This window comes from Brassica napus, chromosome A4 (assembly GCF_020379485.1).
Source record: "Brassica napus cultivar Da-Ae chromosome A4, Da-Ae, whole genome shotgun sequence".
In the NCBI taxonomy this organism is placed as follows: Eukaryota; Viridiplantae; Streptophyta; class Magnoliopsida; order Brassicales; family Brassicaceae; genus Brassica; species Brassica napus.
Genome location: NC_063437.1, coordinates 9,293,649 through 9,314,231, shown reverse-complemented (window position 1 = coordinate 9,314,231; position 20,583 = coordinate 9,293,649). Strand labels below are relative to the sequence as shown.

Genomic DNA, 20,583 nt, shown 5'->3' with positions numbered 1-20,583 from the left:
TCAATATTATGTATGCGATAGGATTTGCAGATATCTCATAACAAATTCTCTACATAAAATTCGTGTGTTTACAATAGATAATATAAATAATTCTTTTAATGATTTCAAATATATATATATATATATATATAAATTAAAAAATTACCAAATATCAAATATTCATTCCAAACTGTGATTATAGCATAAATTCAAAATATTGTAATACTAGGGCCGGTCCGCCCTACGGGCGGGATTATAAATAAAAAATAATTAGAATAGCTAGAGTAAATTTCTATTATAAAACTTGATATATAAGTGAAAATTAGTCAAATGCTTTGTTGGGTTAAAACTATACAATATATATTATTTATTTGTGTTTATATTATACTGTAAATGATTGATTTATGTTTATTCTTGCTTATATTTTACTACTCCAAAAACTGTTAAATTTCTATTGAAATTGTGTGATTTCTGATTAAATATGACAAATGATCACAAAAACGTAAGAAAAGTTAACTAAATTGCATAATTATATAGTTCATGAACAAAGAAATAATATTTTTTATTTAATGATGTGTTCCTTTGTTTTGTTTGATTTCATTGAGATCATCTACTATAATATGTTTTCTTTGTAGATTTTTTTTTATATTGTGGTTAATCAGAACTTTGTAATTATTTGATTAAATATAAAAGTTCAAGAAACAATGTTATGACGTCTTCTTTTTAAATGTGTCGATACTTGGTGATAGTACTATGGATGGTATTTTTATTTTTAATTTATTAGATAATTTTATTGTTTAAAAATAAAATATTTTGATTATGTATAATCACTTCTTGTTCTTTTCCATCTATTTTCATATTAATTTTGTAAGGTTTTAGTTTGGTACACACAAAAGAAAAAAATATTTGAGAGAATAGTTATTTTTCCTCTGGTCTGAGTTTGATGAAACATGAGAAATAATATCACAAATGTATTTCCTTTTCTTTTGTTGTTATGATTTATTTAGATATTTTGGAAGTTTATATATATTATAAATTAGATTATGCATTCTCACTAAATTATTGTTTGTTGACTTATTTTTCGTAATTATATGGTGTATTTTCAATATTTTTTTCATTTTTTTATGTTATATCTTTTAGACTCTACTTTTAAACTATGTTTTATGAAAATACTTGTTTTGATTTTTTATTAATCATTGGTTATGGTTTCCATTTTTCTTTTTTTTTTTAATTTCTTTAACTTGAGTTTAGTGACAAAAAAAACAAATTTCATGAGAATTACTTCAAAATATTGTAGTTAGTTTTTTTTTTGTTCTAAAAAATTATCTGTTTATCCTTGAAATTTTGTATTTAAGTATGAAAACCTGAATAGTCCTCGGCTTAATTATCACATCAAGCACGATTACAATGCTAAATATACATTTTTAAAAATAACTCCATATTAAATAATAGTCTCTCCCTCTCTCCATCTTTTTGTTTTGTTTTGTAAAAGTCTCCTTGACAAAGAAAAAGTCTTCTTAATAAAACTCATGTCTTCTCTATTATTTTTGATAGGACTCATAAAAGCTCGAAAGAATCCAAGGAAAAAAAAATCAAAAGCCCAATTTGTATTTTCTCAAAGTTACTGAAACGAAAGAACTGATATATAATTTGTGACATCTTTTATATATAATCGTGTGACATCTACTGGGAAAAGATGTGCAGATGAGATGAGAGGCTTTGAATAATATCCGAAAGTAACTTATGGCCTATTATTAGCTGTGGTGTTTTTGAAAAGAAACCGTGGGAGTTAATGGTGTGTCGTAGTCCCATTTACAAAGCCCAAACGGAAATAACTATTTTCATGGTTTACAAAGCAGGACACCGTGCAAAATCAAAGGCCCATGCAAATAACAAACTGGTTTAATGAAACGCACAGATTCATTTAAGTGGCACGTGGCACGCTGTGGGAACTCGACTTTTTGACTGGCGCTGATATGACGAAACAGGAAGGAGACAAACATTTTTTTATATATATATATAGATAGATATTGAGGATAACTAATTGAGCTGTAACTGTATAAAATTTACTTTAGGATTTTTTATTTAGCTTTAAAGGATGTAGGTTTAAAATTTCCTACAGCTACAAAGATGAAGCTTTAAAAAATAAGATTTTTACAATCATTTTTGTGTGTTTTTGCTGTAGCTTTAGTTTTTTGGTTGTAGCTTTAAAAACCAAGATAAAACATGATTGGTAGTATTTAAAGTTGTAGATAAAAATTAAAACTAAAGTCACTTTATACCACCTAACCAATCACCCTCCAATTATCTTTGATATTGTTACTAATATAAAATATTAGATATCAATGGAAGCTGGTAGTAAAAAATTTAAACAAATTTAAGAATATATAAATTTTAAAGTTTACTATATTGTTTATTTCTTTTAAATTTATTAAAATATTTGTTCAATATTTATCGGGAACTATTTTACTGATTTATAGTTAATTATACATCACAATGATTTAAAAACATTTGTTTAATATCCTTTTGAGAATATGTATTTTCGAAATTTAAGTGAAAATTGCAAAATTCTATTTAACATGATTTCTCAAATGTCAGTTTGGCAATTTTTAAATAACCGATTGGTAGTTTCTAGTTTGTAAGGTAAACCATAAATAGATGGCAATGTTATAGCTAACGATGTTAATGTGTTTATATCAAATTTCATAAACTTCTAGGTAGTGAATTAGATATTCAATCCTAGCTAGCAAATAATGTGAATGTTGCCAATTATTAACTTAAAGTGATATAGGCAAGATAAAAAAAAACACCAAAAAGTTGGTTGTGGTTTATAGGTAACTTAAACCAAATGTTTATGATATATGAAACTAAAATGTATGTCAGATTGTTTAATTGTATGTGTAAGAAAGTAAGCCAATTATCTCTTAAGAAACGTCAAAATTTGGTTGTGGTTTATAGGTGGCTCAAACTATATGTTTGTGCTAAACAAAACCAAAAGTTAAATCCTTAAACAAAAAATAAAAGAAAACCAAAAATATTGGTCGAATGGTTTAATTGTATGTGTGAGATAGTAATATATATATATATATATCCCCTATTTTATATATTAAAAAAGAAGTCACAACTTTGATTCATGTGTGATTTTTTTTTAAAAATAGAACTAATAGATCTATTCCTACAAAGTCATGTTATATTTAATTTCTAATTTTATCATTTAAATATTAGGCCTACAAGAAATTTTTATTGGGCTATTAATAATTTGATTTAAAGAATAGATAATTCATTAGATTTATAGATAATATAAACTAAATAGATATAATTTAATATTGTAATACTATACCTCTATATGTTAAATATTTAAATATTTATCGATGTTAACTTTTATAACTATAAAGATTTATTTTTTAAATAAAAAAAATCATATTATCTAATAATGATTAATCTTTACTACTTTAAACCAATAAAAAAATTTTTAAACTATATATCTTATTTTAAAAATTAAACAAAAACTAAATGTTTATATTTACTCGATAATATAGACCTATGAAACGAAAAGTATAATTTTTTAAAACTTTCTAAATTTGTGAAATGTTACAATATCTTTGAATGTGACAATAAAATAATATTTTACTAATTTATATATATAATTACTATAATGAAATAATAATCCAAAAATATATATAGAAGAAGATACAAATACATGTGAAAGTTTGAAACAATCTATTCAATGTAAAATATACCGTAATGTTATAAAAATTGATAGACACATATATATTATAATATATACCAATTTAGAATTGAAAAAAAAATATTTATATAAAAAATAAATGAAAACAAAAATCTGCGCGGTTGCGCGGATCGAGATCTAGTATATATTAAAAGAGAAGCATTATAACATTTTAACTATGACACATGTCATCAATAGAATGTTTCTTAAAGTCTCTAGAGAAATATGTTGTTCCACTAAACATATATTATATATTTTTTATTAAACTAACCATGAAATTAATTAATAGTCTATAATTATTATGTTTCCTTCTTTATTTAAATAAAAGCTACAGAATTACTAAAAATGAATAAAATATATATTCGCCAACTAATGATTTTGATGATAAAGATTTGACAATAATTTACATATCTTCCATTATTTTTAATGTTATATTATTAAAATAAATTAAACAATCATATTAACCATATAATAATAATTTAGATCTTTTGTATATGTTATATCTTGAATTTTTAAAACCGTCTATAAATAACAAAAATTGTTAAAAGTCTCACATTGAAAATTTTATGATTTATAGTTTATTTTGTTTTTATAATAAAATACAAATGATCATAAAATCATATGAATGATAAAAAAAACATAAAGCTATATGAGTAAAAATCACATTTAATAGATAACAATATATATATATATATATATATATATAAGGCTTATGAATGGTCAAACTTCATATTCAACAATTATTAGAATATGCATTTTATTCCCGCGTATGTGTGCGGATAATCACCGAAAGACTAAAGTAAACCAACTTATGGAAATGAAGCTAAACCGAATGATTTGAATTTTGTATTATTATTTTATCTGTAGATAACCGAATGATGGTTTAATGTGATGTTGGTTTAAATTAAGTAATTTGGTTATATGTTATATTAGATGATAACCTGCACTCATGCGCGGGTGAGTTTTTTATACTAATTTTTGTTCATTAAATAATTTTAGCATTTTGTAACACTACAATCTTTATCGATTGTAAAATGACGAATACAAATGTTGATCCCTTAAATGTATCACCATTGTTTGAAGAGTTAACTTATTACAATTCATTTTAATTATTTTTAAGAATTGATATGCACAAAATAAAATTGAATTTTGCGGTTAACACTAATCACCAAAACCAGATAAGCAACATCAATTGTAAATTGACGAAAGGAAATTATGTTTTCTGCTCTCGATTTGTTTACTATTAACTCTCCATAAGTTATCATCTAATATTAAGATCTATAAAAAAACCAATGAAAATTTTGAAATTAATATAGTATATAATTTAATTTAAATGATATTAATATACATATATATAATATGAATATTTATTGATGAGACTTCATATTCATACGATTTATGATCATTTATATCTTGCTTGAAGAAATAAAAGTTAAACCATTGATCACAAAAATTTTAATGTGGGACTTTTACAATTTTAATTAATTTATAGTCGGTAAAAAAGTTTAAAATACAACATATAAGAAAAAATCTATTTTTTACTATATGCTTAATATGACTGTTTAATTCTTTTAATAATATAAAATTAAACAAAAATAGAGAGGATATAAAATATGTATTACTCATAATTATTAATTGTCATATAAATGTTAATCATATTAGGTAATTTCGTAGCTTTTAGTTAATGAAGAAATTAAGAATATTTCTTTGTATACTACTAATCAATTTCAAATTTAGTTTAATAAAAAGTATAATATATATTTATATGGACCAATTTATTTTTTTAAAAATTCTAAAAATCATCATAATGATGACACGTGGCTACGAAAACATGTTTTTAGTGCTCCAGAATTAACATATAAAGGATAAGTAGTTTTAGTATTAATGAAAGATTTTGAATGTGTCCAAAACCTAATAACAACCTTTAACAGTAGATACAACTATAGGAGCCTAATTTAATAGATTAGATAATTTTTAGATAACTAATAAGTATATACGTAGAATAAACATCAGCAATAGACATGTTAAAAATGGTTAGATAATCATTTTCTGATGGTAAAGACATTTAATAATATAAAGCATGAATATGTTTGCTTGTGATCTAATTGTAATAAGAGGTGGACTTAAGAGGTTATAATATCACATGCCTAAATTTTTACATTATCTTTATTTTTTTTGTCTAAAAGTTCTTTTATTCGATATTGTCTATCAAAATGAATAACATAAAATTTGATATGATACATTGGATCAAGAAAGCCAAAGCAAGCTCTTGAGAAATAATCTAACCCGTCGAAAAATATGATCTAACAAATACTCTTAGAAGAGAAATCAATGATAAATCACAAGAGAAAACAAGTTTAGTTGGATGTTGCCAAAACATTGATATCAGAATGATCTTATTCCTCGATTTTTGACAATCGAAGTGCTTTTCCGCATCACAACAGGCTGCAATCATCTTCATTACCTACACAATAAAAGTTCTTTAGCTAAAAATAGATTTTTTTCTTTGGTTAAAAATGTTTCAGAAGAGATATCTTCCAAAAAGTGTGTTCTAGAACCCATCGAATAATCTGCGATAATCATAATAACAAAGATTGGAGCAAAACGAATGTATTTCAGATTACAAAAATCGGTAAAAATGAAAATATCCCAGTAAACTTGGAAAGATACCACCAAAGTAAAACCATAATACTAGAAAACAAGGAAGATAAAACCATTGAAAGAAAAATTCTAGTGCCGTTGCTATGAAAGCCACTGGCGTAAGCACACAAAAAATATCCTTTTTTCTTTCCCTCTGACGGCTAGGGCCACATTTACATAACCAAGTACATTAAACGCAATTATTTTGGTGCTATCGCATTCAAATCTTATACAATAAAGGAGACTTTTCTCTCTCCTTAGGCCTCCACTTCAAATTTTAGACTGGGGCAAATTGTGCCACCTGGCATGAATTTTATAGAACATCAAATTTTGTTTTTTTCGCTGAGTTATGTTACGTATTGTGTAAATTATGATATTTATTGAGCCTATAAATGATTTTTCATACTGGCCCAATTATTTAGGGTTTGTTTTAATTTGACGGAGGAGATCATAAGTCCAGTCGCCGTGTTCCTTCTGATCTCACCAAATCCTAACACCCTCTGTGAAACGGCTTCAGTTACTCTTTCAGATACATTAATCCAAGCATTCATGTGGTTAGCACCACTTCTCCCACTCTCTCGCATTAAATCGCCATTAGCATCCATCCGACTGAAGCTCCACCTATAAATGTGTTTGTTGTCTGCGATGAATAGTCCCACCGGTACGAAATCCGTAAAGGTGGCTCTCTGTCAAACATCAACTCCAACTATGGTGAATTCCGATGATTGATATTTCTGCATGTGGGTTGAAGACCTTAGATTGATGCTTCACCACTGGTTCTGGCCACTGGATTTTGTTACACTAATTTAGGATATCAGGCTTCATAGATCGATGAATATTGGTGAGTTATACTTGATTTGTCAATCTATAAATATGTTGATCTCTATTTTAAGGTTATAAATAATTTGGCTTTTCATTTCAGTATTCATCGGTTCATAATAAGGAGTCAGCCAAAGGTTGTTAATTGCTACATGAGTAGACAATATTCTTGCCAAGAACACGATGCTTAGATAAATTGATATTTATGAAGGTATTTGATATCTTCCTTTTGCTTGATGGAGATCTCAAAGCCAATTTAATTTTCTTTCTAAATCTCACTCCCTATGATTCGCATTGGTATTTAGGCAGGAGAAGCTCAATAAGCACTTGAAAAGGAATATATTTTTAGAGCAGAGAGTGAAGTAAGAGAGGAATTATCACAAACACTTCATCACAACGAGGTTAATATTTTTTGCTCGCTATCATAGCTCCAAGTTCCTTCCTTCTTTCCTATTAACTTTAAACTTTCCTAATACAAGTTATTTTGTTCTTTCATTTGTTTTTTCTCACAATCACAGCTCTGTGTTTCTTTCTCTCTTCATGGCAATAAGGTCAACACACTTGGTTTGTCCATTTTGCTTCCTCTATTTTCACGAATTTCAATGTAAATGTTTATTTATTAATCCAAAAGAACTTACAAATTTATGTTTCTTTCTTTCGTAAAGGAGCAAACTTTAATGGTGCTTCCTCTGTATTCTTCATATCATTGGCTAACGCAAAGAGTTTTCTTCACACTCACTGGCATGTCGATAAGTTACACTTACGTATTTTTATTTTGGCTCAAGTGTTGCACCTACAGGAGCTGACTTCTTTGTGATAACTGCGTTTGAATTTGCCTTGATGTTATAATCTGTATCATACCCCATGGTGATTATCAAATTCCTCTCCTGACATTCTTTTTCTTTTATTTCAAAGATGAGCCACATAGGTCAGTTTTTTTTTCTTGTCTCTATCTTCCTGTTTAGTTACATTTTATTTTGGAGCAGACGTATAGTATCAGCTCATAGAACATATCTCTCTCGGTCTTCCTGTTAAGTTACAGCACTATTGTCACAACAATAGTTTCTAATAAACACCAATTATGTGCAGTCATTCTGTCTCATATAGTTTCTCAAGGACAAACTGAACTAAATATGTTGAAAATTTTCGATCTCATGTTGACTTTCAAGCTTTTGGGCATAGAATTAGATGTCAGTCACGCACCAGGATTAAGTTAGGACCGTACATGCAAGTGGAAAAGCTTAGTCTCCCTCATGACATGTTGCTCGCTGGTTAATTAAAAGTCAAGGGTCTCACGTCCATAATGCATGAATTACAAGTTCTTATATCAACCGTTCTTATATCAACCGTCCCGCGGGCCGCCTGCTATACCACATATAAAAGGTGAGCTCAAACGTCACGGGGGTAGTAGCAACAAGGAGAACTTAAGATCTGAGTTGAGGTTGGTCTCTTCTTCTCTGTGTTTCAAAGTCTTTAGATGTTGTTCCCATGTAATTTATGCCATTCAAACATGTAATATATTTATTTTAATTGGAAAATGTTGTAAGAGACCTCCTTTTCGTATGAGTAATCTTTTGTTATGGTTTATTGTAATAAATACGATTCAGCATTTAGAAAATACACTTTACCAACTTCGAGTGCTGTCTTTACGATCAATATACATCTGATTGGTCAAATTGATATAGTCACAACTTCATCTTTTTTTTGGGAATCCTCACAACTTCTTAATTTTGACAAATTCAGAGCTAAAACAAACGGGCGGTTAATATGGCAGCTTTGATTATTTGAAATGATCACCATAAGCATCGCTCACCAAATATAATTCCTTGAAATCAACCTGGCAGAGTCCAAAGCATCAAACTATTATAATACCCATACAAAGGATTCATATAACCTAAGCAAAAATCATTTATCATCTCATCTTTGGCTGCTGTTTATGAACAATGTTTTTCTCCATTTAAAAGTTCGTCTCACAGCAAAGCTTCACTTTGATTAAAGATGTATCATCAGTTTTTTAACATGTTGTCGTATTGTTTACAGACAAGGAAAAAAAACACGTTTAAAATCGGTTTTCATGTTAATCTGTGATATCATTGACTGACTATAATCACTAAAAGATACAGGTGTAAGTTATTATAGTATATGTGATACAAAAATCTTTGACTGACTATAATCACTATAATCACTGCGACAACAACAGGTCTTCTTAGATAGTGTTTCAAAACATGATACTGAGTGATTAGAGTAAGAAGACAAAGAATTATGATATAACTAAAGATTTGGTTCTAGGTATATATATAATGATAATTGTTATTGACTACGAAGACACGCTCACATGAACATTGCATTGAAGGCTTTTTTTTTTAAAGAAAAAAACACTTTCTATGAACTAAGACATTTTTCTTAAACCATGTCACTGCTTTTAATAAGTTAAGTTTGTCTAGCTAATCAATTACTACTCGGTTATCAATGTCAAGAAATATTTGGGACCACCATAGTCAAATTAGAAAAACATTTAAAAATTTAAAACAAATTCATTTGCATGAAACACATTAATGGTCGAACAAGTATATAATCTATAAATGGAATAATAAAAGAGATAGAAATTCCTTGAAAAAAACAACAAATAGTAAAAATTTAATACTATTTTAAATTAAAATAAATTAAAATTTCAAAAGTTTGCTAAATTTTAAATAATATTTATATTATTTGCTCATTTGTTCACCCGCCTGTAGGTACTATTTGGTACTTAATAAAAATAAAAATTCAAAAATTGTTCCGTCTATATACTGACCACATGATACTTAACCGTATAAATATGTTCTTTAAATAAAATATTAACTTTACTTTATGTTTAAATTTTAACTAAATTAACCTTTTTACGATTATCGGCTTTTTATTCACTTTTATTAAATCGATTAGTTACAACTTATACTATTCCACTTTGAACTAATCTACTTCAAAACAAAGTAATACCTTATAGTCGCTAACCACTTAAATAGATCAGAAAAAATATCATTCTCTTTCAACATATTTTCATTTTCATATTTTCGAACATACTCTATTCACTAAGACCATAAAATAAATTGTAAATTCATGTAAGAATGAAACATATGAACCGGCGCGTAGCGCCGGAATACCACTAGTTTATGATATGTTTGGGTTTGGAAATAATAGGAGTGGTCAGTTTCTTATCTTAGCGGCCCCATCATAATGCATTAGGTTCATACGCATATATATATTATATATATCGTTATAAATTTAGTTGTATATAATGGATTAAGTTCCAAAAAATGAATAGGTCTAACAATTTTTTATATTATATTTTTATAATAATTTTATTTTAATAATATAAATGACAAAAAATTGTTATATTAGTTGATCATGCTTTACAATATTCTTTTTGTAACAACTATTTTTTTATTTATTTTTATCTTTTTATTTTTCAAACATAACATAACTTGACAAATACTTATTATTATTTATTTTTTTAAGTATGAAATATGAAATAATAAAATATTATTGATGATTTTTTATCTATACATTTATCTAGAGGGGATAAATCCAAAAAACTCCTAAATAAATATGACATGACACATAAGAAATCATGACATGACTCATAATTAAATGTGATATAGATAAATACAATTAATGATTATTTATATTTTTGGTAAACTTTTTACAATATAGTAGTAAAATATACATCGTCATTAAGTAAATATGACATCAAATAATATAATAATATATATAATAAAATTTTAGAAATTTTAAAATATTATTTATTTCTAGTTTTCATAATTATATAATTTTGTTAAGAAAACAACTTTCAAAATTTACAATTTAAAAAAAATTATAAAATTTTAATCGTAATATTATTAGTTTCTTTTATACATCTACAAATTTTAGAAATAACATTTAATTTTATTTTTTGATAATTATACAACTTCATATCATATTTTTACTAATTTTATACAAGTTGATTTAATATATTTTTATCCAAAAGAAACAGATAAGACATCTATCTAAAAATTATAATTTTGAAGATTACATATCTATTTTTAAATATAATTTTGAAAAAATAAAATTCATTGGTTTTCTTAATTTTAATTTTATGTTAAATTAATCAACATTTATATTAAAATATCGATGATAAATAATAGAATATAAAACAATAATAAATATAATTTTTAAATATAATTTAAATTTAAAAATTTTATTATGGTGGAAAAAACACCTTATTGATCGCATAACTGAGGGTGAAAGAAATTTCTTATTTCTTTCTGACACGTTTTTAATACAATAGACAAAAGTCAATTTTAGGTTACTGAGATTTTTGGTTGGTGATAAATTCAGTCGGTGGAAAATAAATAACGATTATAATTTATTTTGTTCACACAACTGAATTTCTCTACAATCTATACGCACTCATCATCAGTTATCTGTCACCACAAAAGAAATCTCCAAAAGAAATGGTTTCTTCGCTTAACGTCATCGACGTGTCACGAGTCACCCCGTCTGACTCGTCCGAGTCACTCACTCTCCCGCTCACTTTCTTTGACCTAATCTGGTACAAACTCCACCCCGTCGAACGAGTCATCTTCTACCGACTTACGGACGTAACGCGCCCTTTCTTCGACTCGGTCATCGTACCCAATCTCAAGTCCTCTCTTTCCTCATCCCTCTCTCACTACCTCCCACTCGCTGGGAAACTCGTCTGGGACTCACTCGACAAAAAACCAACCCTAGTCTACTCCCCAAACGACGGCGTTTCATTCACCATAGCCGAGTCAAAAGCCGATTTCTCACTGTTAACCGGAAACAAACCGTTCCCCACAACCGAGTTGTACCCATTGGTGCCCGAGTTACGAACCTCCGACGAATCAGCCTCTGCTGTGTCGTTTCAAGTCACGCTTTTTCCAAACCAAGGATTTTGCGTCGGTGTAGCTGCACACCATGCCGTTTTAGATGGAAAAACGACAACCATGTTCCTCAAATCATGGGCCTACACATGCAAACTCCAACAAGACCAAACGGTAAACGCTTCTTTATTACCGCAGGATCTAACCCCGATTTACGATCGTACGGTCATAAAAGATCCGAACGATATCGAAACGGAGGTTATGAATCACTGGAAGTCTAAACTCAAAATCATCTCCGACGGCAACGTGAAGAGCTTAAAGATTCTTCCGACGCCGGAGCCTAGTCCCGACGTCGTCCGATTCACTCTCGATCTCACTCGTGAAGATATCCAAACGCTTCGAGAGCGACTCAAGAGAGAATCGTCTGCGTCCTCGTCACCCAAAGAGCTTCGATTGTCGACGTTTGTGGTTACGTTCTCGTACGCGTTTACTTGTTTAGTCAGAGCTCGTGGCGGAGATCCGAAGAGACCAATCGGGTACGTGTTCTCGGTGGACTGTCGAAGCCTTCTTGATCCGCCGATCCCTTCGAATTATTTCGGGAACTGCCTTTCGGCGTCGTTTAATATGAAGTTAACGGCGGAGACGTTTATGGGTGAAGAAGGGTTCTTGAATGCGGCGAGAATGGTTAGCGATTCGGTTGAGGAGTTGGATGAAACGGTGTCGTCAAATATTCCAGAGATTTTTGCAGCGAATTCAAGTCTTCCACCAGGAGCGCAGCTTATTTCTGCTTCCGGGTCAAGCCGGTTTGGAGTATACGGGTTAGATTTCGGGTGGGGTAAACCGGAGAGGGTTGCGATTGTGTCCATCGATCAAGGGGAAGTGATTTCTATGGCGGACGGTAGAGATGGGATTGGTGGTGTGGAGCTTGGCTTTTCTCTCCAGAAACACGAAATGGAGAATTTGATTTATTTGCTTCCTGAGGGATTAAAAGGCTAAATCATTTTCCTTTTAAAATTTCCTTTCTGTCATTTTTTTTTTAAGGAATTGAATAATAATTAAACTAAAACTGAGTTAGTGTTTTCAGTAATAGCAGTTGTAATCAATTCTAAGGGTTTCAGCTTATTGCAAATTTTTGTTGGAGTAAATTTTGATATATAAATTTTATGCTTACAAAAAAAAATTATCTTATATATTAAAAGAGAAGTCATGACTTTTTTCATGTGTGATTTTTTTTATTTGGACCATCACTTAGAAATCTTATTAAATGTATTTTATTAAGAATAATAATACATAGAATCTTTAAAATACTTTAATCATAATATCTTTTGATATCTTTTTATTTAAAATATAAATATATTTATTTTAAAAATCTAACAAATCTGTTTTAAAAGATTTTTACAAGATTTTCATTTTCGAAATTATATTTAAATATTTTTCATTAATTTGGAAATTAATTTGAATTATTATTATACATTAATAAATTCAGTAATCATTTATAAAATAAAAAATAAAAAATTCTGTAATATTTTATATATTATATAATCATAATCAATCATATTAAAAGAAAATTATTATATTGAGCTAAGTATAATAAAATTGTATTAAATTTATAAATTTTATAAATTTTATTTTCATAAGTATAAAATATTTATGTTCAAAAATAAAATCTAATATGTTGGTAAGATGGATTAAGCAAAATATATAATACATGCATAAAAATTAATATGTATTTTTGTAAGGTTATAATATAAAATCTTTGCAACTACTTTAATCATAATGTATTTTCATTTTAAATATAATATATATTTATATATTATATTTAAAAATTCTAATAAATATGTGTAAAAGTATTTTAACAATAATTTAATATATTTTAAGTTATCGTTTATAAAATAAGAAATAAATAAATTATATCCTATTTTACCCACTTTATAGTCATGATCATGTTAAAATACAATTATTATACTTAAATAAATATGATAAAAGTATATTCAATTGATAAATTTATAAATTTTATTTTCATAAATATAAAATATTTATTTAAAATATAATATGATGATAGAACAGCTTAAAATTAACAAACTATATAATACATGTCTAAAAATTAACATATCTTAGACTTTTATATATACAATAATAAATTATATAAAATGAATAAGCATAAACATATTGGTAAAAAGAAATCCAGTTTTGAAAGACGGGTCAGAATTTAGCATAAATTAAATACAAAAACAATTAATTAATTATAATATGTAAATTATAAAATTATTGTATTTGAAATAGTTATATAAATATTTAAGTATATGATTAATATTAAAAATATATACAACTTATGTTCTAAAACAATAATTTATGTATAGAAAAGTGAAAACAAACACCCGTGCGGTTGCACGGGTCAAAATCTAGTGCATATTAAAAGATTAAAAGATTGAGACGGATCCATATATGAACTAAAAACAATAGTGAATTAAAAACAAAACTCATGTTATTACTAAAACTACAAGAATTTGGAAGCTACAGTTTGCAATAAGTGATCTGAATCTGAATCAGTGAATCCTAGACTTAAAAATAAGATGTATTTGGATTTTAAAGAAAGTAAACATTATTGTTTTCTAACAAAATAACAAAATGATGCAACCATATCGAGTACAAAGTCGTCTCTTTGACAAAATTTGAAACACACAATTAAAGAGTAACAAACTGTAAAACGAAACAAAACCACAAACAACAAAAACGTAAGAAACAAAGAATCAGCCAAATTATTATCATTATTATTACCTTCTTCTCATTCAGACAAAAGCAGGCATGTCCTTAACCCATGCATCAAGTGGCTTACCAATGGAGTAAACGATGAAACCAATCTCTCTCAACTTGTCCACATTCAGAACGTTTCTTCCATCGAAGATAAAAGCTGGTTTCTGCATGTTGTCAAAGATCTTCTGGTAGTCCAAAGACTTGAACTCATCCCACTCAGTCAAAACGCAAACCGCATGCGCGTCTTTAGTAGCTTCATACGCGTCCCATTTCACACTCACTTGTTTCACCGTGGTCGGGCTCATCGGCTGCAAGTGTAGCGGATGGTCCCAGTCGAACTTTTTCATCGAAAGGTCTCTCTGAATCTGCTCTTCAGTGACTTGAGGATCATAGATGCTGATCTGCGCTTTGTCTCCCAACAAACCTTTGCACACGTCAATGGCTGGTGTCTCCCTCGTGTCACCCGTGTCTTTCTTGAACGCAAATCCGAGGATAGCAACCTTCTTGTTGGAGACTGTGTTGAACATAGAGGAGACGATTCTGTTCACGAATCGGTTCTTCTGGTAATCGTTGATCTTGATCACTTGTTTCCAGTACTCAGCAACTTCTGGAAGTCCGTTGCACTGACAGATGTAGACCAGATTGAGAATGTCCTTCTGGAAACAAGAGCCTCCGAATCCAACACTAGCGTTCAAGAACTTGGGACCGATTCTCGAATCAGTACCGACAGCGTAGGCCACTTGAGTGACATCAGCTCCGGTGGATTCACACAGAGCCGACATGGCGTTGACTGATGAAATCCTCTGAGCCAAGAAAGCGTTTGCAGCTAGCTTTGAAAGCTCGGCGGACCAGAGATTGGTCGTGATGATCTGGCCCTCAGGAACCCAGTTTGCATACACTTCCTTAAGCGTCTGAACAGCTTTGAAACCTTCAGGTGTCTCTCGCCCTCCGATGAGAACACGGTCAGGGTTGAAAAGATCACTGATCGCAGTTCCTTCCGCGAGAAACTCAGGATTCGAAAGGATCTGAAACTTGATCCCTTTGCTGTTATGCATCAAGATCTTCTCGATGGCTTCAGCTGTTTTCACGGGCACAGTCGATTTCTCAACCACGATCTTGTCGGAAACGGACACGTCAGCAATCATACGAGCAGCACTCTCCCAGTAAGTGAGATCGGCGGCTTTGCCAGCTCCAAGACCAGTGGTTTTCGTGGGTGTGTTGACAGAGACGAAGACGATATCAGCTTCTCTGACGTGCTTCTCAACGTCGGTGCTGAAGAAGAGGTTCTTGCCTCTGCATTGCTTGACGATGTCTTCAAGGCCAGGCTCGTAGATGGGAAGCTGGTCACTGTTCCATGCGTTGATACGTGGAACAGAGATGTCAACGACTGCTACTTCAACGTGTGGGCATTTGAGTGCAATCACAGCCATCGTTGGACCACCAACATATCCAGCTCCAATACAACAGATCTTCACCATCTTTTTCAAACACTCTCTGCAAATAATCGAATAAAAACTTCATAACAACATTCATACCAATTTCGATACAGATCAAGATCGCATAGCAACACTCAAAGAGTCCAAATCAATCTCCCTCTGTAGTCGTCGAATCAAAGCTGCTATAGATCGAATAGCAACAAAGATCCACATTCGTGATTCAAAATCAAAGCCAGAAACGGATCAGATCTGGAGTTTATATGCAAGCAAGAGATCACTCACGATTCAATTTGATCTAAACACAATCTAGCTAAATTTACAAGAGATCTATACATTCGAGCGTTATTGATTAGATTTCAAACACATACAGATCCGATCTCTAAGATCTGAGAGATTATCAATCAGCGATTCAGAGATCAGCTAAGAATCAACTACCTCGCGAGAAGAGCAAATTGAAAATGGAGCTTAGAGATTGAAAGGAATCGGTGAAAAGATAGATCGACGATACCTTGGGAGATTAGCAGCGAAGAAGATGTTCTCTTGGAAGAGGAGAATGAAGTTTCAACGAAGAAGAAAGAAGAGAGGGGAGATATTTATAGGAGACACATTTCCGATTTTACCCCTTTTGACATGCTAACTTATGGTGGGACAACCATTTAATCACACGCAAGGGTGAACGCAGAGTACGTTGGAAGTATTATATGAAATGACGAGAATGCCCCTGATGAAAGTAGGCCATGCTTATGATACATCCATCCATCATGAAGGGTGTGCACGACGAGCTCACTAGCAAAGCAACACATTTGCAGTTAGAAAAAAAACAAGTTTATGAAAAATCTGCAGACGACGAAGACAGCTTATTATGGTTTGACGGTGCTCACTCAAACTGAGAAATGTGTTGTTGTTGGCTTACCTCTTTGGGTAAAGATTTCAGCTTCGTAAACCATAAGTAACCTTTAGCCACATCTAGGGCTTAGAGATTTTTAACCGAACCGAACCGAAACGAAAAGTTCGGTTAGTTTAGTAAAAAAATATTCGAATTTCGGTTTGGTTCGAGAATCGGTTAGTTCGGTTTTCTAAATAAATTTCAAACAGCACCAACCTTGACCGAAATTCTGAACCGAACTAATCAAAATAACCGAACGGAACTAACCAAAATCGAAACCGAAGTAAACGAAATTTTTTCACATCTACAAGTCCATGGTAGGTAAAATGCCGACAAGATCAATCCCGGTTCGTTTTGCAAGTATTCAGGATGCATTAACCTCTGTAAAAATTCCAGGTCTGACCAACAAGTTTCTTCTAAAACTTGATTCTTTGACCAATTAGGGTTCATCATAAGTGCAGCTTCAAAGGAAACATGCACAAACAGTCTTAACACTTGGTTTGACGCATACGCTGAGCACATTGAACGTCCTATCCACAGCCCATCCAAATTGCAGTAGACATTTTAAAGAATTATAGTATAAATTTAACTAAGCATCTTAAAGGAAGCACCATCTAATTAAATAGTAGAATACAACAAGGATTAGAGATAAAACGAAGCAAAGTCCCAATGCTCAAGTAGGTAGGAAACAGCAAAGATTAGAGATAAACAAAGCAAAGTCCAATGCTCAAGTAGTAGAAAACAACATGGATTATGATACAGAAAGCAAAGCCCCACCCTAGGCTTCAGCGTTGACAACAGCACTCGACATTTGCTGAGAAGAAGCATCGCTCTCAAGAAGCCATTCCCTGGCGCAAATCAGCGCCTCCACAGTCTCAGGCCTCAGTGACGTCTTGTACTCATCCATCTCCCTCGGTTCCATGTCAAACACATAGTCGAAGGCTGCAGCGGAGACCGGGATGGAGAGGATGTCTCTAGCCATCTTGCACAATGTTGGGTACTTGAGCTTGTTCTGTTTCCACCAGTCGAGGACATCAAACTCCTGAACCCTGGGAAGCAACGTTTCGTCGAGGTACTGGTCCAGCTCTGACTTGAGGTTCTGCCCCGTTGTCTCCAATATGTAGTTGTCGAAATCAGACAGCCCGTCTGCTTCGGATGCTGGTTTTAGCGGCGCAGGGAGTGCCATGTACTCGTTGAAGAGCTCGTGGATCCCGTCGTCCACGGTCTTGATGTTCTTCCCAGCGTCTTCTCCGAATATCTTGGAGAAGCTGAACTCCACCAGCTTCATCTTGAACCGAGGATCCATCACAACGGCCATTGCCAAAACCAAGCTACACTCTCTCCAGTACTTGTCGACCTTCTCCTTCATGGTTTTAGCTATACCAGCAACGTAAGGATCCTCTCCTGCTATGGCCCGAGAGAGATCAGACTGTGTCTTCCACACTTCATGGAAGAAGGTCACAGCAGAAGGGTTTCCACTAGACTGAAGAGTGGAGGCTGCTTCGTAAAGAGGCTTCAGGAATGTGCAAAGACTCTCCACGTGCATCCAGTCTTCTGCTGAAGGAGGTTGCTTGAAGTCAGGATCAGCAGTGTCTAAGCAAGAGAACACTTCCTTCAACTCCGAAGCAGCCACAAGCATGTTATACGTTGTGTTCCACTGCGTCTTATCATCAAGACAGAGCACCTTGTCGCTAGGAACTTGAAGCTGCTCCTTTAGCTCAACAAACCTCTCCTCGTGAGACTCCGAGGTCTTCACGTGCTTCACACTGTCCCTGATCTTCTTGATCACATCTTTGCCTTTATCAAGAACATCTTTAGCAAGGCCACTGAATGTTCTTGCAACACAGTTCCCTATCACCAACTGACCATCCAGTACTCCAGGGTTCCTGACACAGAGTAGAGATCTGATGTTCTCAACTGCAGTTTTGCTCGCGGGATGGTTGAAGGCAACAGAGAACAGCTTCCCCTCCAGACCCCACTCAGAAACACAGTTGGAAACAGCAAGACTCAATGCTTCTTCAGATTCTGGATAGGGCTCCATCAGAACATTGAGAAGCTTCTTCTGTATCTTCCAGTCACTGTCAATGAAGTGACCGGTGATAAACACATAGCCAAGAGTGAGCTTGGACGTCCACATGTCCAGCGTGAGACACAAGCGTCCAGGGATCCCTTCCAGAGACTTGATGACATTCTGCTTCTCGGAGAGGTAAGTCGCCACACAGTCTCCTTGCACGTTGTTGAAGCTCACATTGTCGAACTGAGGGTGAAGAGCCTGCACGAAGGAGACGAACCCTGGATGCTCAACCATGTGAAGAGGGTAGTCATGCATGATGATCATCTTAGCAATCTCGTGGCGACACTTGTCCTGGTCAAACGGAACGTAAGTGTTCTGGGTCCGGTAACGCCTTCTCGGTGTGTGGTCACTCTTGGGAGTCGTCATCATCGGTTGGCTGTTGTCGTTGTCATTGTTGTCATGGGTATGATGAAGAAGCGCAGGGCAAGTCCCTTTGTCGATGTGACGCTTGAGGTGGCTGGTCCCAGCCACTTTGGTGCCGCTGCTGTAAGCAAAGCTCTGGTTACAGCCCTTGCAGAAAGCCCTTCTGCAACCAGGCTCTGTAACACCGATGGTGAAGTGTTCCCACACCTTTGACTTCTTCTTGCGTCGCTTGATCGGTGGTGTGCTCATCTCAACGTCATTGTACACCTCCATTGCTGTCTCCATCTTGGCTACAGAGAATGAACAAAAACAAAAAGACACAAAACGCAGCGTTTAATCAATATTATTGGGGGAGGGTAAAATCGGTGTTTCCAAGCTCTTAGCGTAGATCCGGCAAGAACAGATCTGGGACTTTTGAAATCGATTAGACATGAACTAGAGCCCAGATTATTACAGATCCGAGACGGCCTTTATCAACTTATAATTAAAACAATTTTGAAAAACCTTCATGAGTAAATATATTGTTGACGGGTTCGGATTAGTTGCAGATCTGTTTCGAAATAATTGCGCGAAGAACAAACAATTTTAAGTCGAAATTAAAATCAAGGTCGGAAACATTACCTTCGAGCTCGAGGAAGAAAACGCTATGTCCAGATCTGTTTGGGCTTGAGAAACCCGAGAGGCTTTGGTCTGGAAGAAAGCACAAGGTAAAGAGATAATTTGTTAGGTCAATAACAATTAATAGGTCGAGAAAAAGTTCTTTTAACAGAGCTTTTGGGTTAGTTATTGGGCTTTTTCAATTACAGCCCATTGATAACTTAACAACGCTTATGAGGTCTAGCACTTCGCTTTTTGGTCTAGATTTGGTTATTAACGATGTGTCTTGTTTGCGCAGTATTCTAAAGCGGCTTTTGGCGACGCTTAACGCTCTAAACCTCCTAAAACCGTGGCAATTATCTTCTAAACAACCTAAATAATTAATATTTAATAATATATAATTTATAATTTATTGATCAAAAATAATAATAATTAATATATTATATCAT

General features: G+C 32.3%; 3 protein-coding genes across 3 annotated transcripts; 1 reads left to right on the top strand and 2 right to left on the bottom strand.

The window, feature by feature from the left end:
* The first annotated feature begins 11,495 nt into the window (after positions 1-11,495).
* LOC106445951 (phenolic glucoside malonyltransferase 1) lies at positions 11,496-13,169 on the top strand. Its single transcript, XM_013887608.3, has one exon. The coding sequence runs from the start codon at positions 11,635-11,637 to the stop codon at positions 13,018-13,020; it is 1,386 nt and encodes a 461-aa protein (XP_013743062.2). The 5' UTR covers positions 11,496-11,634; the 3' UTR covers positions 13,021-13,169.
* A 1,447-nt stretch (positions 13,170-14,616) lies between these two features.
* Positions 14,617-16,853, bottom strand: LOC106445950 (UDP-glucose 6-dehydrogenase 4-like). The gene is made up of 2 exons (XM_013887607.3): positions 16,723-16,853; positions 14,617-16,272 (listed from the first exon to the last, which is right to left on the bottom strand). Exon 2 carries the CDS (start codon positions 16,254-16,256, stop codon positions 14,814-14,816), a length of 1,443 nt encoding a protein of 480 aa, XP_013743061.2. The 5' UTR covers positions 16,257-16,272; positions 16,723-16,853; the 3' UTR covers positions 14,617-14,813.
* Positions 16,854-17,698: 845 nt separating this feature from the next.
* LOC106448228 (zinc finger BED domain-containing protein DAYSLEEPER-like) lies at positions 17,699-20,308 on the bottom strand. Its single transcript, XM_013890145.3, has 2 exons — positions 20,159-20,308; positions 17,699-19,827 (listed from the first exon to the last, which is right to left on the bottom strand). The coding sequence occupies exon 2, from the start codon at positions 19,820-19,822 to the stop codon at positions 17,879-17,881; it is 1,944 nt and encodes a 647-aa protein (XP_013745599.2). The 5' UTR covers positions 19,823-19,827; positions 20,159-20,308; the 3' UTR covers positions 17,699-17,878.
* Between the last annotated feature and the right edge of the window lie 275 nt (positions 20,309-20,583).